The 27,884-nt window shown below is 35.8% G+C and overlaps 3 protein-coding genes across 3 annotated transcripts; 1 reads left to right on the plus strand and 2 right to left on the minus strand.

Moving 5' to 3' along the window:
* The first annotated feature begins 1,951 nt into the window (after window positions 1–1,951).
* Window positions 1,952–2,907, plus strand: LOC133331877 (uncharacterized). The gene is made up of 2 exons (XM_061540270.1): window positions 1,952–1,957; window positions 2,035–2,907. The coding sequence occupies exons 1-2, from the start codon at window positions 1,952–1,954 to the stop codon at window positions 2,905–2,907; spliced, it is 879 nt and encodes a 292-aa protein (XP_061396254.1).
* A 7,640-nt stretch (window positions 2,908–10,547) lies between these two features.
* LOC133331888 (ctenidin-3-like) lies at window positions 10,548–11,186 on the minus strand. The gene is made up of 2 exons (XM_061540282.1): window positions 10,880–11,186; window positions 10,548–10,825 (listed from the first exon to the last, which is right to left on the minus strand). The coding sequence occupies exons 1-2, from the start codon at window positions 11,160–11,162 to the stop codon at window positions 10,548–10,550; spliced, it is 561 nt and encodes a 186-aa protein (XP_061396266.1). The 5' UTR covers window positions 11,163–11,186.
* Window positions 11,187–21,316: 10,130 nt separating this feature from the next.
* On the minus strand, window positions 21,317–22,357 carry LOC133331899 (uncharacterized). The gene has a single exon (XM_061540292.1). The coding sequence runs from the start codon at window positions 22,355–22,357 to the stop codon at window positions 21,317–21,319; it is 1,041 nt and encodes a 346-aa protein (XP_061396276.1).
* Window positions 22,358–27,884: the final 5,527 nt, after the last annotated feature.

The following is a 27,884-nucleotide window of genomic DNA, read 5'->3' on the forward strand; positions in this document are numbered from 1 at the left end:
TTACTGGTATCTCCGTATTCGTATATTATTTAGTAACCCATTATCGCTTTGAAATGTTCCATGAGGTTCCACCTATGGTCAAGGACAACGCCTATAACTTTCGGTGATGATCAGATAATTCTTTTGGAATGAGGTGGACCGAAAACTTAATTTTGTGTGCTATTTTCGAGTCGGTCTATAGACCACAAATGAAAACCGAACATCACAACACAACCCACGGTGAAGGGAATCTGGACAATAGCTGTACTAATATTCGGAAAATATGTCAGTGTGAGGAAGAGGTGCTGTTTATCTTTAATCGGGCAAGACAGTGCAAATATCACTAAATATTGCCCAGGCTCGGAATAAACATCCGCAGAAAATTTGAGTTCCGTGGTAGTTGTGAAGGGTATCGTATGGTCGGCCCCGTCCGGCTATACTGCTCCGCTCACTGGTTTTTATATGCCTTTTGAGCTGGGGCTCTTTCATTCATCCGCACAGCATGGCCTAGCCACCGTAGTCGCTGCAGCTCAATACGACTGACTATGTAGATGTCCGCGTATAAATTGTAAGGCTCGTGGTTCATTCGACGCCGATATTCACCGTCAACGCAGATCGGCCCGTAGATCTTTCGGAGAATTTTTCTCTCAAACACCCCAAGAGCTGCCTCATCTGCCTGCGCTTTTGATCCATATATTAGCACGGGTAGTATCAGCGTCTTATAAAGTGTGAGTTTGGTCTGGATTGTCAAACAAATAAAAAAGTGACAGGCGTTGTTGCCGCCTGATATATACCCTCAGCATATGGTTTGCAGAGGTCTTAGGAATTACACACAGATTCTATTATTCGCTTTTAATTAAATTTACAAGTTTAGAAAATATTGACCGCTTGTGGGGGAGTTACCAGAAGGAGTGAATCAATGGGTCCAACCTTCAAATTTGATTAATGCTTGGTAAAATCCGCCTACGGGGGGCAGCGCTGAATGCTAACGGCACAATATTATTCTTTGGGTTGCTGTGAATATCAAATAATCAGTCGCGGACAATCGACGGCTTCTGGCGGCAAATATCCCAGGATATTACCATGTGCAATGTTTGGATGAAATCGGTTATTCCCTTCGAGAGTTATCGTGCGCACCAGCCTGCCAGACACACATTTGTAAACCGTTTACAAATTGTCTGAAATTCAAATATCCAAAACAATTCAATTTAGGTTTATTAAATTAGCTTGAGCCTAACACAAAATGTAACATATCTCCATACAATATTAAGTTAAATGAATATTTTCAACTTCCGATATTTATCTTGTTCGCCCTTGATTTATGTATGTATTCGGTAAAGTTCTAATTTCAAATGTTTTTATCGATCAATCTGAGACAACAATTAGATATAACATAATTGACGAAGCGATTGATAATGTTTAATTGTTTCTAATCATATATTTTATAATACACCCCGCTGATATATATTATTGATGAATAAGACGAAGAAAAAAAGATAAATTTTTTTTAAATATAAAAATGAAAAAAAATCGATGATTGAGAAAAAAATAATAATTAATAGAATGTCCGAAACAAAATCATCATCAATTATACGATAAGATTATTGAAGACTTAGAAGTCAGTTGCGTTTTTTCCTAACATCAGGAAGATATGCACACAAAAAAATATTGAAGAAAAATTTAAAAATTTTTGCTAATTGTAGAAAAAACCCAAAAATGCGAGGGAACCACCTGAAGATGGAAACGAACAATGAATGGCATAAGTGATTGCCAAAAATAGCAACAACAACAAAACGGACGTACTTAATATCATTAAATCATCAATATATCTTTCAGTATTGTGATTGAATTGTGATTCTTAGAAAATTTTGCTATAAATTGTAGAATTTTCGAATTGTGATCATATTCAAATGCTTTACAGCATTACGAGTAAAACATTGGAATTAGCATCTTTATTTGGATATTTAGAAACATGAAGGTAAAGCGAAGGAGCACAAGGATATTGCCAAAGGAATATTTTTCACTGACATCAATTTATTTTTTCCCTCGTTTTAGGCCTTTGTTTGTGTTTTGGCTTCATTGGCTGTGGTCAGCGCCGGTGGCCACGGCGGCTATTTGCCAGGTGGTGGTGGTGGCTTTGGAGGTAGCTTTAGTGGTGCCAGCTCTAGTGCAAGTGCTGGAGCCATAGCTGGAGGATATGGTGCCGGAGGACTTGGTGGATATGGCGGTGGTCATGGTGGCAGCTTTGGAGGTGGTCATGGTGTTGGCCATGGAGTTGGACATGGTGGTGGCTTTGGCGGTGGCCACGGTGTTGGCTTTAGCGGTGGTCACGCTGGTGGCTTTAGTGGTGGCCATGTTTCGAAAATTTCAGCTCCTGTTGCTCTCTATACTGCTCCTGCAGTTTCTTATGGTGGTAGCGGCGGTTATGGTGGTGGAGCTGGATGGGCTGGCAAATCTGTCGGTGGCGGTTTTGGTGGTTCCGGTTGGGCTGGCAAGTCTGTAGGAGGATTTGGTGGTGGTGCCGGTGGTTGGGCTGGCAAATCTGGTGGAGGTTTTGGAGGCCTTGGTGGATTTGGTGGTGCTGGAGCATCAGCTGGTGCTTATAGTGGTTCCTCTGGTTGGGCTGGCAAATCTCTTGGTGGATTTGGTGGTGCTGGCGGTTATGGCTCTGGTGCAGGTTGGGGTGGTAAGTCTATTGGTGGATTTGGTGGTGCTGATGCAGGAGCTTTCAGTGGTGGCTCATCCGGTTGGGCTGGCAAATCAGCTGGTGGATTTGGTGGCCTTTCTGGCGGTTACAGTTCTGGTGCTGGCTGGGGTGGTAAATCTGTTGGCGGTGGTCTTGGTGGCGGTGCTGGTTGGGCCGGTTCTGGTGCCAGTAGTTATGCCTCCAGTTCTTCTTATGGCAAAGGCTCTTCTGGTTGGTGGTAAAACTACAAATATGACGATGCCTGACCATAAGTGATAGAGAAATGTATATTGTGACCTAATAAAAGTGTGATCTCTAGTATACAATGTCTTTGTTAATCAGTTTTTGGGAATACATATCACATATTAAATTATATAATAATATTTTAATGGGGTTAGTAGAGGCCGAGCCGAACATTCCTCCACCACGAGGATGACGATCTAACGATCTAAAATAATGGGAGCTAATAGGAACTAACTCATGTAATGATATTTTATGGGAGCTACCCTCAAACGTAGGTCAATATTAACTGTTTATACCCCTTACCACACTGTGGTACAGGGTACAGGTATGTCTTTGTGCATATGTTTGTAACAGACAATAGGAAACGAGATAGATACATGGTTCCTTTTCAGAATATTCATAGAATCACTTTCTAAGTCGATTTATGCATGTCCGACTGTCCGTCCATGTAAAATTGTAAACAAAATGCAGGTCGCATTTATGATTTTAATTGCATGACGAACCCTATTGAAATTAGGAAAAATCGGTTCAAATTTAGATATAGCTCCCATATATTTTCGTCCGATTTAAGGTAAATGGTGTACCAAAGACCCTATATATCTCTCGATTTACATGAAATTTGGCTCAGCATACTGAATTGAGTCTAGAATGATGTGTGCTTAGTTTCGTAAAAATCGGTTCAGATTAAGTTATAGCTCCCATATATATTTAAGGAAAATGGTGCATCAAAGTCCCTATTTATCTTTCGATTTGCACAAAATATTGCACTGCATACTGAATTAAGAGTAGAATAATGTGTGTTAAGTTTCGTGAAAATCGGTTCAGATTTAGATACATACATTGGAGCTATACAATGTATATTTTCGTCCGATTTAATGTAAATGGTGCATCAAATACCCTATATATTCTTAAGACCCTATATATTCTGAATTGTGTCTAGAATGATGTGTGCTCGTGAAAATCGAAATGATGTGTGCTAAGTTTCGTGAAAATCGGTTCAGATTTAGATATGACCCTATATATATTTCGTCCGATTTAATGTAAATAGTACACAAAAGTCCGAATATATTTTTCGATTTGCACGAAATTTGTGATAGCGTACTGAATTGAGTCTAGAATGATGTGTGCTAAGTTTCCTGAAGATATGTTCAGATTTAGGTATAGCCCCCATATATATATATATATATATATTTTCGTCCGATTTTACATAAATGGTGCAACAAACTCCTAATGTTTGTCCGATTAACACGAAATTTTGCACAACGTATAAAATTGAGAATTAAATGACGTTATTGGGTTTTGTTGAAATTGGTACAGATGCAGCCATAAATCGTTTTCCATAAATTTGTCCCGTGCCACGCATATGACTCTAAATCTGATTCGGATATGTGTTATTCAATGAGAACCCAAACTACCACATTACAACCAATTCGGTTGGAAATGGTGACCAAAATCCCCAAAATAGCGAATATTGGGGGTGCCGTTATACCCTGAAACTTGAGTCAATATTAATAATTTATAGTATGGACATAGGCTATACCATGAGAACCCAAAATGCAAAATTATAGCCAATTCATTTGGAAAACATGTCTAAAACCTCTAAAACACCGTGAATTGGGCGGTAGCGTAATATTGGGGACATCCTTGAAGCTTGGGTCAATACTAATAATTTTAGGTACGTATATGTGTTAATCAATGAGACCCTAAAATACCGCATCACAGCCAATTCGGTTGAAAAACGTGTCCAAAATCTCCAGATTATGAATCCTGGGGAGTACCGCTATATTGTGGACACCCTAAAACTTAGGTCAATATTAATAATTTTTACCACGGATATGTGTTATTTAATGAGAACCCAAACTACCACATTGCAAGCAATTCGGTTAAAAAACCTGTCCAAAATACCGAGTATTGGGGAGTATCATTATATGGGGGCAACACTAGTACTAGCAATGTATTTGCAAAACTTCAGAGCTCAATCTCAAATATTGCGACCTCTATCGTGATTTCACAGACAGACACGCATAATTTCATAGAATTTTATTCTGATCAAGAATATATATATACTCTATGGGTTCTCCGGTAAAATTTCGAGGTGTAGCAAACGGAATGTCAAATTTCAAACCAGAATAACATACAAAAGTCAGGAAAAGTGTATACTACATTCATACTGACACGTTTTTACTTGGTATAGGGGATGTTTTACGCCGAAGTGTCTGTACTTTGACATTCTAGATTACTGGTGAATAAAATACTTTTTCCCAAAAAAAAAAAATCATTATAGAACCTCGCAATGGTCAATATGTTGAAGTTCCTAACCCAACCTATTAGAAATATGTCCCCATGTACCGACTTAGGGATTTTGAGTGCGCACCACATGGTGGGAGGTATATATAAGTGGGCCTGGAAACCGAACTTAATAACGTTTTTTTACTTATTGAAAAATAGAGGGGTCAAAAGTCATAGATTATATATATATATATATATATATATATATATATGAAGGACAAGAGATGGATTCCTAAAAACAAAACAAAAATATTTGGTCCAAACGCGTAATGCCTTTTTTAAAAGGCGTTTTTATCATGTATGCCAGGAAATTTTAGCAAAGCCATTTTTAAATTAGGATATCATCATAAAAAATCGATTGTTACATAAAGCTGATGATATTTTTTCACTTATAACATTGAATATTTTCAGTATTGAATAATCTAAAATTAATTAAATCTGTTAACAAAATTAAAAATAAAATAAAAAAAGGTTTCGACACAAATCACAAAAAAGCTTTATTGTCAAAAGCCCGTCTCCAAAAAGTGTTTACATTAGTTCATAGATGGCGCCATCAACAAGTTAATCTCATATAAAATGTGAATAGCTTTAACTGAAAGCGTCCGTCATTTACAATGCGTTAACAATTTGACACAAGCTTGCAGTTTAAAAATTCAAAAAGAGGTTGCTGTGATGACGCAGTGTATTGTAAAGCTGAGTTTATCCAAGTTCAATGCCAACAAAAATCGAAAGTGAAAGTCACTATGCCCACCTAATGTGTATTCATTAAGTGTTCGCGCGTAAAACTTGTTGTTTCGACGTGTGAACAACAATGCGAACATGTGCGTGGTATACATACACCTTACATGGGTAAACGTGTTCCCAATGTACAGAGGGTGTCATTAAAAAGTATTCAAATTTCATTTGAGACGCAAAGAATAAAAACTATTTAATATAAAAATCATGGTACAATTATAAAAGGTAACAGCAAATCCCAGCTGATTTGATTCCAATGTAATACTAGTGTCAATATGAATTTGACAAATTATGTTTTTAAAAATCACCCAACAGGAAAATTTGGAACGCATACAATTTGAAATTGTTCTTTATTAATGTGCTCCCGCATTCAATTTACTCAATCTGCCTGCTGGGAAAGTTTGAGGAAGCAAATCTTTCTTGAAGGAATTACTCGCTATTCCCAGCATTGTCATTTGTGTTACACATATATATGGCAATGGCTCAATTAAAGGAAAGATTTGGAAGCGATAGAAATATAAATTTGATAGATTTTCATTCATGTTTTTCAATTTTTATTTTGAGGATTCGAAAATATTCCATTTTCAAAATAAAAATAATTTGATGATAATTTATTTGTTTGTTTACATTTTTCTGTCAAATGAGTTGACACTAGTAGAACTTACAACAACAAATTTCCATGTGGTTGTTGTATCGTTTTTTGTACAACAACACTTGCTGTTACCTTTTATTATTATACCATGTATAAAAATATGCGATGGGAAGACTTTTCGATCATTACAAAATAGATAACAAGAATTGACTTTAATTGACGCTTACTGTAGGTATTAATCATCCAATAACAATATCCTCATTTAAAGGTATGTAATTATTTGGAGGTTCTTTTTGAGCAATCCTTTGTAAGGTTGCTTACCTTGGAAGTAAACGATTGCTTACTGTTCATGGAAGAAACTGGAAGTCATATAGGGTTATTTTTTCATTTGTCAGATTATATTTAATGTCAATATTAAACCGTGAACTGAGCAGTATAGTCGAACGGGCCGACATTTATGATACCCTACATAACTACCACTGAACTTTTACTTTCTGTGGATTAATATTCCAAGTCTTGGTAATATTTCGCAATATTTGCACGCTCTTGACCGATCAGAGGTCAACAGTTAGAAAATTTTCCGAATCACATCTTCCCATAATATTAGAATTTTGGTATTTAGCAGACAAAAGTCTCGGTTCATTTGACCCGCTCAATATTAACTGATAATTGATTCTAATTAATTGGTCGCACCCCTTCCCCATGGTAAATAGGTCATATTAAGCTCATAATGTGGCTTCTAAAGCGACTAGAAAACCAGACAGAAATAAAATTTTCGATTTATTTCATCACCTAAATATAATCTGATGAACATGCGTCATCCTTTGCCATAACTGGAACCTCCAGGTATGAAAATGGTAATACTAACAATGTAAGCATAGGGTCTACCCATGCGGTAAATATTAACGTGTTACTCTCGCATCCGAGTAGATAGAACAATTTAAAGCCAACCACTCCTCGTAGATACTATCAACTTATTCGGTCTATGTCCTTCAGGGTTAAATATATATGCCATAGAATGCAAATGTTGCCACTTTTCGCAAAAAAGTCATGGTTCATTTGACCCGCTAAATATTGACCTATCTCTATCAAGGCATGGCCTGATCCCCTTCTTCATATATATTTTCGTGGTGTTCAGGTCATAACTCATTTGGTTAATTTCATCCCGTAAATATTAAATAATCATTTCCAAAATAGGGGTCTTTTATCGTCAGAACAGGTCCTATACGCAAAATTTCGTGAAAATTGGTCCATAACCGTGAAATGTATCGTGTTTACAGATTATAAAGAACAGGCGGGCGGACGGAAGAACACACATGTTTAAATCAGATAGTCGATATAACGATCGGTGTGCTAAAAGATGGGTCTAGGACCAATATTTCGCGCGTTACAAACTATTGGGGCCACACAAAGCTATAATACCCTTACAACATTGTTGTGTATAATAAAGTATTGGATGTAGTCGAGCATTTTTTTCATATGGACAATTTATTAATATTAATCTTACAAGTACAGTAGGTAGTAAGACGTGGTTGACTATGTCATGTTCTACACAAAATACTTTGATAACGAACATGGAATGGAATAATTTTGCACAGACCTCAGACAAAGCCCCATTTGTAATTTCTTAGAGAGTTGGAAAATTCCTCACAAAAATTTTCGGAATAGGTTCAGCTTTAGGGCGAATATTAACAATCTTTTGAATGAATTTTTGTTACCAAATACGAAAACAAAATACCAACTACATCGAATTTGGTTGAAACCCTCAAAATACTGACAATTTGGGTTACCGTTGTATGAGGGCTACCGGAAAAAGTGGACTTATATTTGTAATTTTTAGTAGAGAAAATTGTTACCCAATAAGAATCCATTATACCAAATTTCAAAATATCCAAAATACTTTGATAACGAACAAAGTATGGGGGTTATGTCTAAACGTGGGCCGATGTAGCACATCTTCGAACTTAACCTGCTTGCTGACAAAAGACAACTCTATGCCGATACAGTAGCAGCCAATTATGTGCAATTTTCGTTTCGTAGATTCCGTTCAGAAATTTTTGATGTTAAAGACGCACATGTAGGATAGCATAAAACTGTTTTAAACCATTTAATGTTTGGGTGCCACACCAATTAACAGAAAAAATAGGGTGGCATAATTTTTCATCTGCGGAGCCTAGGCCAAACGGAATGAGATAGACCCATATTTTAAAGGGATGATGACTGGAGATGAGAAATGGATCACATACGATAACCCTGTGCGAAAACAATTGTGATAAAAGCGTGGTGAAGCCCCTCAAACGGTGGCGAAATCAGGACTAACGGCCAGGAAGGTGGTTCTATGCATTTGGTGGGACTGGATGGGAATTATTTATTATGAGTTGCTTCCATTTCGTCAAACGCTAAATTCAGATCTCTTCTGTCAAAAACTGGACCGTTTGAAGATAGCAGTTGACCAGAAACGACCAGAATTGGCCAACAGGTGTCGTGTTTCACCACGTTGGAAGTTTTAATACATCCGTAATACAGTCCGGACTTGACACCAAGCGATTATCATATTTTTCTTCCATTGCAAAATTTATTTAAGGGAACCCCACCCATTCTCGTTTTTAATTTTTCAAGATATTCAATGGGCTGGTAAATCAATTAAAGAGAAGTCCTTATTTTTGATGGCGGGCATGATAACTCCTCACTGGAACATCGGAATACGAAAATTCCAACGGTGTTAGAAAGAGTAGATGTCTGGCTTCGGATGTTGACTTCGCTCTAAAATTAACAAAATGGCGGACCTTTGAAAAGATATTTTTGGAAAATCGCCGATTTTTTACCAAAAACCAAAAAATAAGGAATATCTTCACCGATTGGCTTTATCCCAGTTCATAAGATAGTTATACACTCACAGAGAAACGTGTATACATTTGGAATCGATTGGGTTATTAATTTTTGAGTTATCGTGCCCGCCATTCGCAAAAGAGAAAAACGAGTTTTAAGTTTGAGAAGCCCTTTAGCCGTCACTTGATGCTGACACGATAACTCGGCTATATTTTCAAGAGTTCTTGAGATTTTCACTTGAATTTTTGTAGGGACATTATTTAATTAGTGTAAATTCGAATAAAGAGCAGGACTTCTATGAGAGAGGCAATATGAATGAATTTCTTTTCCCTCAACCTAATATACATCCCATACTATGGGGGAGGGTATAAAAAGAGGATTATATGGCGGCAACCCCTAAAATGGAGCGAATTTTGATCATTTTTGTGATTTGCCACCATATACCACCATAAAAATACCCTCAAAACCTCCCAAAAATACTGTATTTTGAAGATTTTTACCGCATTCCGTTAGTTTGGCATTTTGCGAGTGGAAACCATATTTTTAGGACATTTTCAACATACGTCCATGTTTTGGTATACCCCCTCATAACAACGCTGTCCGTTTCCGACATTTTTCAACAGAACGAATAACTATGCTGAAAAAAATATTCAGTAAAGGTTTATGTTTTTTTACATAGCCTTCATATAACTTATTCGAATTTAGATATTTTTATGCTTTGCCAACAAAAAATATTTTCACATAGTCCTATAACTAGGACCCTGTGTGATATGCTGAAGGTCTTAGCCGGATTGTCCAACCTGAATGTCTGCAATTTTGCAGTTCATTCACTTCGAGGATAAAAATTCTCTATTCGAACTATGAACGACTATGATAAAATTCGGATGACACAATACCCAATTCATGTCTCCACTTTGATAACGGATCTTTACGTGATTCTGATATTTCTTTAAGGTATTTTATATTTCCCACTATTTAAGTCAATGCACAATTGTATTTGTTTAATTTATTTTCACATTATTACCTTCACATATATTTAAATTTTTACAGTTAGATTTACAATGTGATAATTTTGGAAACAGTCTCACAGTTACACAATATTTTCTTAATTTCGTTTCAAATATTAAAGATTATTTTTTTAGAACGCAATAAATCGAATTTATTTAAAATTATTTGAATTTCTTAAATTGAAATTTACCAACTATTGGAGTAGCTGCCACTGGATGCAGATGCTTGAGCAGAAGCTGTGGCATAGGAACCGCTATTACCACCGCCACCACCATACAATTGATTTCCGCAAGTGTTGCAGCCACCACCTCCGCTATTGCCACCCCAACCACCACTGTGACCACCGCCATAACCACCCTGGCCGTAACCACCTTGGCCACCGGAATAACCTCCATGGCCACCATAGTTACCACCTCCAACACCACCGCCATAGCCATGACCACCATATCCACCACCACCACCTCCTTTTTGGACAGCAACAGTGTAAACGGGAACTTCTTTTACGACAATAACTTGGCTGCCTTTATTGTAACCACCGCCGCCACCATAACCGCCATGACCTCCATATCCGCCACCGCTATAACCTTGGCCTCCATAACCTCCACCACCGCCATAAACACCATGACCTCCATAACCACCACCGCCATAACCGCCACCGCCGCCTCCACCATAACCAACTCCAAATCCACCACCAATGCCACCACCCAAACCTCCGCCCAACAATTTACTCTTCAATTTATGAAGAGTGGGTGTGGCAGTGGCCGTAGCCACCAATAAAGCCAAGACAATAAAACACTTCATTATCCTCTCCTTAAAACTCGAACCGGATCTATGATTTGTTTTTTTTTGCGATACAAAATAATTTCGAACGAAATTAAGAAGTTATTTGATTATTTAGAAAGGTTACAATGAACTGAAGTGCCTGCTGGTAAAATGTTTGCCATTTATAGTCAGATTGTTAAAATCAAATATTCTAGGCATGCCACAATTGATTCTCACATAACACCTACAGTAGCAGACACTCACACAGAAACACAACACCTCATATAAAAACACAAACTCTTCTTTGAGCCGGACTAATATTGTTGTTTGGGCCTCATTTATTTTATTCTAAAATTCAATGGGAATCGCATGCAATTTGTATGTAGAGGGTGGATGGATGGATGGTTTCGGAAAGCAAATGAGAAAAGAGTCGGCAGTAACAAGCTAAATTATAACGTCATCAATGAATACATTGGAGGATCTATGTTTACTTTGGTAGAATCGTGTATACCCTATGGGAAATAACTACTAAAGGTAAGTTCGATTATTCATCATAAGATGGGTTTTCAAAACATTTTAAATCTTTTGAAAGTCTTTGCGGTTTTCGATATGAAAATACCTAAAATGGACCTAACTTCAAAATTATGTGCAAATTTGTTTACCCTCACCCTATGTATCGGTTGAAAAATGGGAGCTATATTTGGGAGAGCTATACCAAAACGTGGGCCTATATTGACAACAATAACCGAAACCACCACCATATGTTGGACAGCCACAGTGTTCGCCTCTGCATCCTTGGGGTAGGTTATGGACCCCATTACCGCCATAGACACCATGACCATATAAAGATGGGGATACGAAGTCAATACCTATAATTTAATAAACAATTGCATATGTGTAGTTCGCAACAAATGTCGTTGACAACTCAACCATACGAAATGTAACGTAAATTAGAAATTTCATTCAAGCATCTAACAAATGGAGTGGATATTCCAATCGAACAAAAAATGGCTATAATTAATTTTGAGCGTGTTATTACTTTGGGAAAACCACCACACTACCATCGACGCCGCACCATCAATATCTCAATTGCTCATCTTTCACAGCAAACGAACGAGCGGCACAGTTATGACAGATCGGAGAGATGTAATTAATTTATCGTAGTCGTTAAACCAGTTATAGAATGTCTCATAAAATGGGAAAATCTATGGGAAATATTCAGGTAAATATGTCATAATTTCATGTTTTGTAATATTGTCCCATGGTATATTTCATTTTAGTAAGTATTTGTTTAATCGAACGTAGTGCATTATTTGAATGAAATCAGATATATTGGAGCTATGGTACACCACATTCTAAAAAGTAAAATAAATAATACTGTGTGTAAAATAATAATACTCAAAAATTTATATTGGAAGACCATGGGGAAATTTCTTGAAATTCTTGCATATTACTGATAACAAGTGAAAAGCGTTAAGTTTACCGGGGCGAACTTTGGATACCCTCCACCATAGATACTGACAGGTACTTGAAATGAAAATACAGGTAACATACCAAAAAGTGGAACTATGTAGACCATAATGTATACCAAATACCAATTTCAGCTATTTTTAATGAATATGGATGAATTTATACCCTCAGCCTTATGGCTAATGAGGGTGTATATACTTTGATACAATTAAAATGTGCCTCATCGAAGTACTGGTTCTAGACCTATGTTTCTTTGGACCAAATCCGTTTCAGAAAAGTTGGATTTCATTTAAACTTCGCACATCTTATTTTTTCTTCCAAAGTTAGTTCAAGTTCGAAGATGTGGAATATCGGTCCACTCCTTCTGGTACCTCCCACCAAAAACTGTCAAAATGGTGATCCAAAGGTCCACTGCTTCTGGTACCTCATTATAGTTCATTATTGAACCTTACGTTCTATTTTTTATCTCGATATCCTCCGCAGGTAAAATGAGGAACAAATCAGACAACTATTTTAATATAAACAAGTGAAAAGGCGGTAAGTTCGGCCGTGTCGAACTTTGGATACCCTCCACCATAGATATATTGACAGCTACTAGAAATGAAAATATAGGGAACATACCAAAAAGGGGACCTACACCGACATTTCTAAAAACGGATTATGTGAACTATAATACAAATTTTAGAATCAGCCTTATGGCTAATGAGGGTGTATACACTTTAACACGGTGAAAAAGTGCCTCATCGAAATATTGGTTCTAGGCCCCATGTTTCTTTGGACCAAATCCGTTTCAGAAAATTTAGATTTCATCCGAACTTTGCCCATCTTATTATTTCTTCCAAGCTTAGTTCAAATTCGAAGGTGGGGAATATTGGTCCACTCCTTCTGAAACTTCCAATCAGGGGCTAGTTCTAAATGCGGCTATAGTTCATTATCGAACCTTACGTTCTAATTTTTTTATCTCTCTATCCTCCGAAGGGGAAATGATTACAAAAGAGTCTTAGAACCAAACTCAAAACGCGGAACAAATCACATAACTGTTTTAATATTAAAAAGGGGGTTATATGGGGACTAGGCCAAAAAGGGCGCGAATATTAATAATTTTTGGTAGGGAGATTTGTTACCATATACGACTACAAAATACCAAATTGCACCAAATTCGGTTGAAAAACGCGCTCAAGAACCCCAAAATACCGAAAATTGGGGGTATCCCTATATGGGGGCTATCCGAAAAAATTGACCCATATTCATAATTTTTGGTGGAGAGATTTGGAACCTATTAAGAACCCAATGTACCAAATTTCAGCGTATTCGGTTGAAAAAAGTTCAAGAACCCCAAAATACCGAAAATTGGGGGGTACCCTTATATGGCGGATATCCGAAAAAATTAACCTATAGTTATAATTTTTTTGTGAAGGGATTTGGTACCTATTGAGAACTCAAAATACTAAATTACAGAAAATTCGGTGGAAAATACGATCAAAACCCCCAAAATACTGAAAATTAGGGGGTACCGTTATATGGGGGCTACCAGAAAAAGTGGACCTATATTTATAATTTTTTGTGGATACATTTAGTACCCAATAAGAACCCAATGTACCAAATTCCTAAACGTGGACCGATATATCCCATCATTTAACTTGACCTGCTTGCAGACAAAAGACAACCGTCAGCGTGATGACAATAGACGGACGGGCGGACATAGTTAGATCGTCTTAGAATTTTACCCTATATAATTTGTTATATTATAATTCTGAATTCCACCTCTATTCCTACCTCTAATATCAAGTATTTTTAATACTCTTCATACACATAAGAACTTTTATCAGAAATCTCTCTTTTATTTCGATTACACAGATTAAATAGTGATGACAGATTAAATAGTGTATATTTTAGCAAATACGTACAGGTTCTACAATTAGTTCCATTCAGCACTTTTTGAACACCTAAGTACACATTTCGAAGACAACCTCCATACCAACACAACCACTAAATTTAGTACCATTTAGTCTGTTGGCCAAAGACCAAATTGTACCTAACTTGGTATCATTTTGTAATTTTTGTACCCATATTCCAAACATATCTCAGTCCTACACTCCCACAGTAACATAATTTGCAACATTAACTATACCAGTTCTACCGATTCACCAAAGTCCAAGTTGTACCAAATTTAGTAATAAATTCAAGTTTCCAGTACTATTTCAATCCTGTAGTCTACTCTAACAGTAATTTTAATTCCAAATATAAGTTCTTCATCTCTATCCGTTCACTTTTGTAACTCATCTGTCCTAATCCATTACGATTTCTAATCTACAATTAAATATCCTAATTATAGATCCTTTAAAATAAAGTTCGAACCCGTCCAAATATATTACTTTTCTTACCATGTTTAATATTTTTAGATCCTCCTACTACGAATTTCCAAAATCCCAGCTTTATATCATCTTTGGTTTAATAATAATACCTTCATATTATTTTTCAATCAAGAATCCCAAATTGACAGTCATATAGTTTTATTACTGTAATTTGTTGCGCTTCTAAGATACTTTCATTTCGACAACACGACATGCAATAATTACTTTCAAAAATATTTTTAGTATTTTCCGATTTTTCAAAAGGTGATTCCCCATTTACCCGGTCATAGACGTTGTGCCGCTGACGAATATTCTCAAACATACATACACACACACAGAAAAATACGTAATAAATGTTGTGATTAGCACATTGTTAAATATTATTTTTGTTATTATATGCTAATAAGTAATTTGTTGTCTGTTGTTGTTCTAAACTATTCAGAATAGAGAATTTTTTTATCACTGTAAGGGAAGAACTGCAAAAGGTTAAATTGTAAATGTGATGATTTGACATTTTTCATTGGAGGTTGCCTGTCATTCAGTTTGTAACTATTGGAAGGGTCATGATATATGTCTATGTATGTGAAATTTTAATTTTTGAAATATAAATGTGAAAACATTGAAACGAATCTATAATTGTATATTTGTTTTGTGGGGAGCAATATCTCATTCCATTTGCTTAATGAAAAAAGCCAGATGACTTCGTCATCAATATTTACAACCTGGTTAGATTGTTAATTCTGGTCTTAGTAAAATATTACTTCATATATTGTGGTGATGATAAAATCAATTAAAATTCTGTACAGGTTTAAAAATGATTGTAAGAATTGTCGTAAAACTAATTGTTAAAGTACATAAATTCTGACACATCCTATCTTACAAAAATAAACAATATCTTGGGTCCATTAGTCTCTGTCAAATCATACACACTTTATGGAAGATACTTAGGTAGATAGTAGAATCAAATTACAAATGATGTATCAACAATGTAAAAACTAGCTATATAAAAGAGCTTCGTGATAAGTGAGTGACTGATAAATCTTCGCATCCCGTTTGCCTAATAACCATTATATTAGGCAAACGGAAAAAGCCAGAATTCCGAAATTCGGAATGTGGGTCACTGATGAAAAGTTAGAAAGGTGTACAAAAGGGTTTTTGGAAATTCGGCCTTTACGAAAAGTACTAAACTTTACTAAATTTATTTATTTTTTTAATAATTTCTCTTTCGAGATGAGCTTCATGATCGGAGTTGTAATCAAAAGGAAAGCCAGAGAGATACTACATTCCCACCACTATGCGGCGCGTTAAGCGGCTCATCATGCATATTGGGCAAAGTGGCTTACAAATGTCTTTACTTTATAAGTTGTATTTTTATCGACTATTGTTGCGAAATTGCATCTACGAATTAAATTCAACCGTGTCAAGGTTCGGACATTTGGCATCACACTGGAACATTCCTTTTCAGAGCAGATTTTTCTGGTAGTGACGGACTTTTTTTCCATATAGACTACAATATTTTTCTTCAATGGTATGCAACTGCATATTGTGCAACCTTAGGAAGATAAGGAGGTGGCTTTGAACGCTAAGGCGCCGAACACCAACGGATGCCATGGGAACCAGGGAACTAAATTTAGTTCTAATTGTATATGTATTGAATATATATAATTAAAATCTTGAAATTTTATACGGAATACAGGTTGGTAAATGATGTAAATGTATGGAAATGATTTTAGAAATTCATACTTATATGTATGAAAAATACTGAATGAAAATGATTACTGTTGAGTATTGGGGTATAGAGACAACTTGGAAATTCGTATATATGTGTACGAAAAGTACTAAACGACTTTAAATTTGGTACAGTTTGGATTTGGGTGAACGGAGAGAGAGGAAGGTGTTAAAACATTTTGAATAATGGTTGCTGTTGGAGTTTTGTAGAACGAGATAGACACTTTTGAGAATATGCATAGAATCACTTTCTGAGTCGATTTACGCATGTCCGTCTGTCCGTCCATGTATTTTTGTGAACAAAGTATAGGTCGTATAGTTCGCTTATTTGGCGCAAGGGCGAACCCAATGGAAATTGGTAAAAATCGGTTGAGATTTAGATATAGCTCCCATATATTTGTTCGTCCGATTTACTGTAAAAGGTGCAATAAAGTCCCTATATTTCTCTCGATTTGCACAAAATTCGGCACAGCGTAATGAATTAAATCTAGAATGATGTGTGTTAAGTTTCCTAAAAATGGGTTCAGATTTAGATATAGATGTATAGATATATTTAGATATAGCTCCGATGTATATTTTCGTCCGATTTTATGTAAATGGTGCACCAAAGACCCTATATATTTTTCGATATGCACGAAATTAGGCACAGCGCATTAAATTGAGTCTAAAATGATGTGTGCTAAGTTTCGTGAAAATCGGTTCAAATTTAGATATAGCTCCCACATATATTTTCCTCCGATTTTATGTAAATGGTGCACCAAAGTCCCAATATATCATTCAATTTGCACGAAAATTGGTACAGCGTAATGAATTAGGCCTAGAATTATGGTTAAGTTTCTTGAAAATCGGTTCAGATTTGGATATAGCTCCCATATATATTTTCGTCCGATTTAAGGTAAATGGTGTACCAAAGTCCCTTAATATCTTTCGGTTTGCACTAAATTTGGCACAGCGTAATGAATTAGGTCTAGAATGATGTGTGTTATGTTTCCTGAAATCGGTTCAGAATTAGATGTAGCTTCTATATCTGTCCAAATGAAAAATTTAGTATCGGTTGCAGAATGGCATGTTTATGGATCCAATTTCATTTTACTGGTCCTTTAAAAATGCGACGTCTGTTAGCATTCATCTGTTGAATATACCCAAAGTGGTGAAGGGTATCGTATAGTCGGCCCCGTCCGACTTTACTTCTTTCCTTACTGGTTTTTTATGTGAACGGATAGGGCTAAAATCCTGATTGAGGCATGGAGGTAGTTTCAAAATTTCGTAATTAGGTATACTAAATGGAACTAAACGGATACAAATGGAACCCTGAAATTTCAATTAAGATTACTGGTAGAAATATGCTTGGGGTAGTTTAGGAAATTATTTCTTATAGGTACGAAAAGTACTAAATATGGTCCAATTTGGATTTGTGTGATTGGATAGGGCTGAGATCCTGAAATTTGGAATCAAAATTACTGTTGGAGTGTAAGATCGAGGTTGTTTTGCAAATTCGAAGTTATGGCTACGAACAATAATAAATATTGTAGAAGTTGAATTTTTGTGAAGGTAGGGCTAGGACACTGAAAGTTTTGCAAGGTTGAGGTAGTTTTGAAAATTCGTACCTATAGGTTACGTAAGCTGCTAAATGGCAATAATTTGATACAATTTAAATTTGGAAGAATTATTGGAATTTACATTACTGTTGAAATTTGTACTTATTGGTACTAAATTGCACTAGCTATGATCAACTTTGTTTCTTTGTGAACGGATTGGGCTGGAATCCTGAAATTTCGAATTTGGCACGAAAAGTGCCAAATATGGTGCAATTTAGATTTATGCGAACGGATAGGCCTGAGATCCTGAAATTTGTAACTATAATTACTTTTGGAATGCAGGACTGATATATGGTAGTAATGTTGGTACAATTTAGATTTGAGTGGGAAACTTACATTTGGAATTAAAACTGTAGTATAAGGTAATATTGAAATGTTGCAACTGAAAAGCAAATGATTAGAAAAGCGTAATTGGGAACCACGAAATTGTTTTTTTCTAAAACAAATTATTTTCTTCCACGATCGAACTATTTTCTGATATGTAATGTCAATAAAAAAACAATACGAAAAATAATTCATTCAATATTCATTAAAATGCAGAAGACGATACATTTTGTGGGTGGTACAAGTAGCAAAAAGCACGTTTTGATTTTCAATTACGATTAAGTTGCTGTTTGTATTGAATAGTATTTGAGTATTCAAACTTGATGCAGATAACGAAAATAATGTCATCAAGAGATATTAGTTGAAAAATTGTATCTAAATGATATAAAGCGGCTGACAATTTTTGCAATAATCTTTAACCAGTAAGGAAAGAAGTAAAGTCGGACGGGGCCGACTATATGATACCCTTCACCATTTTGGGTATATTCAACAGATAGAATCCTAACAGACGTCACATTTTTGAAGGACCATTAACAAAAAATTAAACATGCCATTCTGCAACCTATACTAAATTTTGGTCAGATATAGAGTTGCTTCTTGCAATGGGACAAAATTATGGAAATAAGTTTAAAGCAAAATATCGAAATCCAAACCGATTTCATCGAAACTTGCCACATGTTAGGTTACACTTATTTCAGTATGTTTTGTGCATTCGACCACATTTTGAGTTCTTTATATACTTATAAATCCAAATTTCGTGCAAATCGAAGGATATATAGGGGCTTTGGTGCATCATTTACATAAAATCGGTAGAAAATATGTATGGGAGCTATATCTAAATCAGAACCGATTTTCACGAAACTTAACACACATCTCTCTAGGCTTAATACAGTACGCTATGCCAATTTTCGTGCAAATCAAAGGATATATAGTTACATTGGTGCACCATTAACATAAAATCGGAGAAAAAATGTATATAAGAGCTATATCTAAATCTGAACCGATTTTCACGAAATTTAACACACGTCGTTCTAGACTAAATTCAGTACGTTGTGCAAAATTTCGTCCAAATCGAAGGATATATAGGGACTTTGGTGCACCATTTACATAAAATCGGACGAAAATGTATATGGGAGCTATATCTAAATCAGATCCGATTTTCACGAAACTTAACACATATCTTTCTAGGCTTAATTCAGTACGCTATGCCAAATTTCGTGCAAACCGAAGGATATATAGGAACTTTGGTGCACAATTTACCTAAAATCGGACGAAAATATATGTGGGAGCTATATCTAAATCTGGACCGATTTTCACGAAATTTAACACACATCATGCAAAACTTAATCCAGTATGCTATGCCAAATTTCGCACAAATCGAAGAATATATAGGAACTTTGGTGCACCATTTACCTAAAATCGGTCGAAAATATATCTAAATCTGAACCGATTTTCACGAAATTTTAAACACATCGTTCTAGACTAAATTCAATACGCTGTGCCAAATTTCGAGCAATTCGAAGGATATATAGCGACTTTGATGGACCATTTACCTAAAATCGGACAAAAATATATGTAGGAGCTATATCTAAATCTGGACCGATTTTCAGGAAATTTAACACACATCATTCTAAACTTAATCCAGTATGCCAAACTTCGTGCAATATATATATATATATATATAGGGACTTTGGTGCAACATTTACCTAAAATCGGACGAAAATATATATTGGAGCTATATCTAAATCTGAACCGATTTTTCCCAATTTCAATAGGGTTCGTCCTTGGGCCAAATAAGTGAGCTATGCCAAATTTCATCCAAATCGGATCATAAATGCGACCTGTACTTTGTTCACAAAAATACATGGACGGACGGACGGACGGACATGCGTAAATCGACTCAGAAAGTGATTCTATGCATATTCTCAAAAGGAACCATGTGTCCAAACATATCTCGTGTTCCTTTTGCATGACAATAAAAAACAAACATATACACAAAGACATAATACGCTGGACCACAGTGTGTTGAAGGGTATAAATATCAGCAATGTATAAATGAGGAAAAGCCTTAGTAAAATACAGCTAAAGGATGAACAATGTTGATTTTGTGCATATGTTTGTAGCAGTTAATAGGAAACGAGACTGAATATGCATAGAACCATTTATGTCTGTCTGTCCACTTTAAATTTAAAAAAAAAAAAACTGTAATAGTAATTGTCGCATTTTTTATCCGAATCGGATGAAATTTGGCCCAGTCCACTTATTTGGCACAAGGACAAATTCGTTTCAGATATATAGGTTTGTCCGTTACCACAATATTTCACCCAATTCACAATTTTTGTCCGATTGAGACAAAATTTTCCACAGCGCACTGAATTAAGTACAGATTGACGTGAGTGGAGTCTTGTATAAATCGGTTCAGATTTATATGTAATTTCCATATAAATAGGGAATCAATGCCCCTATATTTCTTTTGAATATATTTATTTCGAATCACTCGAAATTGTGCATAGCATATCAACTTGAGGCTATAGCGATGTATGTAAAGTTCACATATATAGATGGGAAATTACAAAAATGTTTTTATAAAGTCATGTAGAAATCAGGACAATCTTGTTGAAAAGAAATAGAATGAAAGAGAGTTTTTAATAATTGGTTCTTATATTTTCTACAACTAAACTGCTTACAAATTATTATTATTTCATTATTTTTTTTTAGATCAATGGGAATAGCTGCTGCTAGATGCGGAAGCTTGGGCATTAGATGATGCATATGAACCAGAATTTCCACCATAGCCACCTTTCTTGCCTCCTCCAATACCAGCACCCAATCCAACACCAATTCCAGCTCCTAATCCACCACCAGTGCCAAATCCTGAGCTTTTACTGCCACCAGCACCTAATCCTGCACCAATTCCAACACCTAAACCGCCGCCAGTGCCAAATCCAGAGCCTTTACCACCTTCAAATCCGCTTCCTTGGCCACCTCCATATCCGCTTCCTTGGCCTCCACCTAATCCACTACCTTGACCGCCGCCAAATCCGCTACCTTGGCCACCTCCATATCCACTACCTTGGCCACCGCCAAATCCGCTACCTTGGCCTCCACCTAATCCACTACCTTGACCACCGCCAAATCCGCTACCTTGACCACCGCCAAATCCGCTACCTTGGCCTCCACCAAATCCGCTACCTTGACCGCCACCAAATCCGCTACCTTGACCACCGGCATATCCGCTACCTTGACCACCACCAAATCCACTGCCTTGACCACCGCCATATCCACTACCTTGGCCGCCACCAAATCCGCTGCCTTGACCACCGCCAAAACCGCTACCTTGACCACCTCCAAATCCACTGCCTTGACCACCTCCAATTCCGCTGCCTTGACCACCGCCAAATCCACTGCCTTGGCCTCCACCAAATCCATTGCCTTGTCCTCCACCCAAACCACTACCTTGACCACCGCTATGGCCACCGCCAAAACCACCACCATAGCCGCCATTACCGCTATTACCAGCATAAGCACCACCATAACCTCCACGGTTACCATGTTTTTTGTGGCCATGTTCTTCACTGCTGGAATCATCTTTTCCAGCACCACCGCCAAGTCCTAATCCTAGACCCAGATCTAATCCTAAACCAAGTCCACCACCACCTCCTCCACCCAATAATCCTTTATTCTTCTTGTGGGGCTTAGGCGATGCAGTGACCATTGCCAACACAGCCAACGTCATTAACAAAACTACGAAGCGTTTCATTTTTTACTGAACCGATTTGTTGATATTTTATCCGATTTCGATTTTAATTCAATTAACTTCCAATATCCGATAATCTGGAGATGTCACAATGTACTGACCAGCTGGATGAAATAGCCTTGGCATTTATAGGTAATCTTTGAAGTATTAAATATTCTGGACATGCTGTTTTGCGCTGTATCCCCCAAACTGTTTACTCTTATCAGTTCTTAGTCATTTCGTAGAAAAAAATTTAACTTTTTTTGGATTATTTCATTAACTCGATGACAATGGGAAAAAATAAGATTCGCTTATAGGCAGTGACAGCGACACATTGATACCCTCTTGGCACGCGTCATAGAAAACGACTTCGCTGGAACTAATGTTTTTTTTTTATTTTGGAAAATGTGGGAATAATTCGATATTGCGTACGAAATTAAAACGGTCGGCTGAACGTGATTCCGGAAATATCACTAATTAATTCATTGAAATTCATAATATGGCACCCTAATGTAGATTTAAATTTACGTCTATGTTTGTTGTATTAATAAATTGTGCGATTGTAGGGTGAATTAGTTTGTATTTTACATTATTCTGTAGTTATAATGAACTTGTCAATTATCAGCGTATTGTTGTTGCAGGGAAATCCAATTTTTAACATTCATCTTCACGATATCGATGACATGCATTTTGATTGTCATCGATTGCGTAATTAAATCATTAATAAGGGATAAGACGATTTAAGGGGACCCCCCCCCCATTCTCGGGGTCAAAATTTTTTTGATTTAATTCGATTCTACACTAATACAAGAATGACTCTACAAAATTTCAAGTGAAAATCTCAAGAACTCTTGAAGATATAACCGATTTATTGTGTCAGCATCAAGTGACGGCTAAAGGGCTTCTCAAACTTTAAACGCGTTTTTCTCTTTTGCGAATGGCGGGCACGATAACTCTAAAACTAATGACCCAATCGATTTCAAATTTTTACACGTTTCTCTGTGAGTGTATAGCTATGGTATGAACTAGGATAAAGCCAATCGGTGAAGATCTTCCTTATTTTTTAACTTGGTTTTTGGTCAAAAATCGGCGATTTTTCAAAAATATCAAAGGTCCGCCATTTTGTTAATTTTAGAGCGAAGTCAATAATCCTAGTTCATACGAGACGACATGTACTTTCTAACACCGTTGGAATTTTCGGATTCCGATGGTCCAGTGAGGAGTTATCATGCCCGCCATCAAAAATAAGGACTATTTTTTAATTACAAAAAACAACAACAAAACAATAACAAAATTTTTTTGTAAATTATTTTTCTTCTTTTTTAAATCTTCAAATATATATGTGCATGCAAACCTTAACAAGCATTGGTATTGATTTACCAGCCCATTGAAAATCTTGAAAAATTAAAATAGAGAATGGGTGGGGTTCCCTTAAGTAATTTCGATTATTTAATATTCGACATCAATAGGTTTTTTTTGGTTCATAAATAAAAGTGGTATTTTTTGAAGGATTGTCACGGATTTAAAAAAAAGAAACATTGCATGAAAGTAGGTCCAAGCTATAATCATGGATGTCTCTACAAGAAGTTCTTGGATGTTGAGAAACCACTTTACTGAAAATTATTTATATAGGTCCATGCTTTAATAAAGGCCGACGACCAATCAATTGCCAGTGTTGAAAGTTGTGCACACATTTTGAAGGTTCTTGAAGGTTATAGACTCACTTTTCCGCCGAAGTGGCTTTGACCTGGTTGTTGAGGGGATAAATATCTTTACAGACCATTTTCAACATAAGTTCATATTCATAAGAAGGCCCACGTTGGGTGCCTATAAAACAACTCGGAAGCGGACTTGGTATGGCTTTATCCGAAACAAACGATTTAAGCTCCCATAAATATTTTCGTACGACTCTATGTAAATGGTGCACCAAAGTCCCTATATGTCATTCGACAAGCACGAAATTTGGCATTGCGTACTAAATTAGTCTAGCATCATGTGGGTTAAGTTTCGTGAAAATCAATTGATCTGGTTGTTGAGGGGATGAATATCTTTACAGACCATTTTCAACATAAGTTCATATTCATAAGAAGGCCCACGTTGGGTGCCTATAAAACAACTCGGAAGCGGACTTGGTATGGCTTTATCCGAAACAAACGATTTAAGCTCCCATATATATTTTCGTACGATTTATGTAAATGGTGCACCCAAGTCCCTATATGTCATTCGACAAGCACGAAATTTGGCACAGCGTACTAAATTAGTCTAGCATCATGTGGGTTAAGTTTCGTGAAAATCAATTCAGATTTAGGTATAGCTCCCATATATATTTTCGTCTGAATTAATGCAAAAAGTGCATCAAAGTTCCTATATATCTTTCGATTTAAACAAAATTTGACATAGCGTACTGGATTAGGTCTAGACTGATATTCCTATATATCTTTCGATTTGAACGAAATTTTTCATAGCGTATTAAATTGAGTCTAGAATGATGTGTGTTAGTTTTCGTGAAAATCGGTTCACAGTTCACAAAATTGTGTACAAAGTAGTGAAGTTAGTACAGTCTAACGTGGGGAAAGTTTCGTTGAAATCGGTTCCGATTTGGATATAGCTTCTATATATATATATATATATATTCCTCCGATTTTTAATACATTATACACCAAGGACCCAAAATATAGCCGATATGCTCAAAATGTGCTAAAAGTAGTATAAACTAACTGTGACAAATTTCATTGAAATCGGATTATATATAGTTTCCATTAATATTTGGAACTTTTCCAAAAGTATCGCCTTCATATACACAAAAATATGTAGGGTATCATTGAGTCGATCTCTTTGGACTTTGTATTTTATTTCCTTTTCGGTGTGAAATACATTTTTAAATAAATATATCGTCATCAAAAATGCAAACGGACGTAACTACAGAAAAATTAGTTTTCACGACAGAGGGGTCTACGATCCGAAACGACCCGAGTCTTACTCGGTCAACGTCTTTCACCTCAGCCCATTGTGTAAAATCAGTAGGGCTACAACAACAACAAACAACAGAAAAATTCGAAATTGACTTTTTGTTTGATTATCGTTCGTCTAATCAAACTACATGTTCGCACAAAAATTTCTTATTAAGGGGACCCCCCATTCTCGGGGTCAAAATTTTTTTTATTTAATTCGAATCTACACTATTTCAAGAATGTCCCTACAACATTTCAAGTGAAAATCTCAAGAACTCTTGAAGATATAGCCGATTTATTGTGTCAGCATCAAGTGACGGCTAAAGGGCTTCTCAAACTTGAAACGCGTTTTTCTCTTTTGCGAGTGGCGGGCACGATAACTCAAAAACTAATATTCCAATCGATTGCAAATTTTTACACGTTTCTCTGTGAGTGTATAGTTATCGTATGAACTAGGATAAAGCCAATCGGTGAAGATCTTCCATATTTTTTAACTTGGTTTTTGGTCAAAAATCGTACGAGAGCCAGACAATTACACTGTGCAGCACTAAAATCTTGAACCAATCGAGACCCCCAAAATCTTGAAGCTTGTGATGGTGGAAGAAAATCCCTAGCTGGGTTTTGCATTATTAGCTAAGTTTTTTTTTTTTAATTAATTTTTAAAATATTCGACTGGGGGTGGATTTTAGCACAATTTTCGAATAATACTATATCTATATCTCGTAAACTATTCGAAATATTGCTTTTCTCTCTTAAGCAATATTTTAATTAGATCTAAAAATTTTCTTTTGAGATAAAATCAATAAAACAACACCATCATACTGAAAATAGCACAACTGCAAGAAAATTAAAATTTCGACTTACTTTTTCCATGTTTAATTTTTACTTCAATTTTGTACCTATTTATTGAAAAAAGCATAGCAATTTTTATTTCTATAAACATACAATTGGGAGTGAATTTCTTTGGTTCATTTTGATGAATTTGTGAGGCTATAACTATGTGAAGGAGTCAACCAATGAAATCGGGGTTTTAAGAAGAGTTGTTTGATTTGCTATTGGCTATCTTTTTGTCATATATTTTTTGTCCGAGTCAGTAGCAGTTTCTGAAATAAGTGTGAAAAACATGGAAAAAGTATGTCTAAATTTTAATTTTTTTTGCAGTTGTGCTATTTTCAGTATGATGTTGTTGTTTTATTGATTTTATCTCAAGAGAAAATTTGTAGACCTAATTAAGAGGAAAAATATTGCTTAAGAGAGAAAAGCAATATTTCGAATAGTTCACGAGATATAGACTCAATAATAAGTACGTATTATTCGAAAATTGTGCTAAAATCCGCCCCAGTCGAATATTTTAAAAATTAATTTAAAAGAAATCCTTAGCTAATAATGCAAAACCCAGCTAGGGATTTTCTTCCACCATCACAAGCTTCAAGATTTTGGGGGTCTCGATTGGTTCAAGATTTTAAAGTTGAAAAATGTGTCACTGTGTTATATCGGAGACATATTTTATGTCTTTAGTGCAGCAATTACACAAAATCGGTTAAAAATGTGTATGGGAGCTATATCTAAATCTGAACCGATTTTCACGAAACTTAACACGCATCATTCTAGATTCATTTCAGTACGCTATGCTAAATTTCCTGCAAATCGAAAGAAATATTGGGTCTCTAATGCACGATTTTTACAAAACTTAACATACATTACTCTAGACTCAATCCAGTAAACTCTGCAAAATTGCCTGCAAATCGAAAGAAATATAGGGGCTTTAGTGTATCATTTACATTAATTCGGACGAAAATATGTGTGGGAGCTATATCTAAATCTGAACCGATTTCAACAAAACTCAACACACGTCACTCTAAACTCAATTTGGTACGCTACAAATGTTAGTCTCAATCGGATAATTATTAATCATTTTGTTGTGCTATAAGTGTGTTTTAGTTACGTCCTTTTGTTTCAGGAAATATCAGAAAAAGGACTTAACTGACATAAAACCTCTAAAAACCAAAAAAAAAAAAAAAAAAAATTAATAAATAAATACAGTCAAGCCTTGAAAAAAATCCAGCCGTATTCCATTTTTATAGATATTATAACGTTTTTTGCTTCTCCTGTAAAATTAGTAAAAATGTAGTTACGCCCGTTTTCTTTTATGATGACGGTTCAAATACGTTGAACGGTTTAGAAAAAATACAGTTGTGCCAAATTTACTTGTGATACCAATTCGGTTTTTAAATAAAACAATTACAGTTATTTATATATATTTATAATGTTATTATTTATGCCTCTTTATCAACGCTATGGAAAATTAGCCAATTATTTTAGTACAAAAGAGCTATGCATGGCGGCCTTGGCAAAAATTGTTCTTATATTTGTATTATATGAGAGAGACGGTATAAATCAATTTCAAAAATTTACTTACAAACGAAGTTCCCAGAACTTGGAATTTAAAATGTAGCCACTTCTGTTGTCAAATTCGGCTAAAACCTTCAAAATAACGAAAAAAGGTCTGGGCCTATATGTGAAGGTCATTTTTAATCCTTCTGGGGATTATGTAAAAATATGAATATATGAGTTTTACCCCCAAGAATCTGGAGGATACA

This window comes from Musca vetustissima, unplaced genomic scaffold (genome assembly GCF_032173495.1).
Source record: "Musca vetustissima isolate MV318-11 ecotype Yass unplaced genomic scaffold, APGP_CSIRO_Mvet_v1 utg19164, whole genome shotgun sequence".
In the NCBI taxonomy this organism is placed as follows: domain Eukaryota; kingdom Metazoa; phylum Arthropoda; class Insecta; order Diptera; family Muscidae; genus Musca; species Musca vetustissima.

Coding starts and splice junctions, on each gene's coding strand:
- LOC133331899 (XM_061540292.1), bottom strand. CDS start 22,357: ATGAAACGCTTCGTAGTTTTGTTAATGACGTTGGCTGTGTTGGCAATG.
- LOC133331888 (XM_061540282.1), bottom strand. CDS start 11,162: ATGAAGTGTTTTATTGTCTTGGCTTTATTGGTGGCTACGGCCACTGCC. Junction 10,826..10,879: donor CGGTGGTTACAATAAAGGCA/GCCAAGTTATTG, acceptor CTGTCCAAAAAG/GAGGTGGTGGTGGTGGATAT.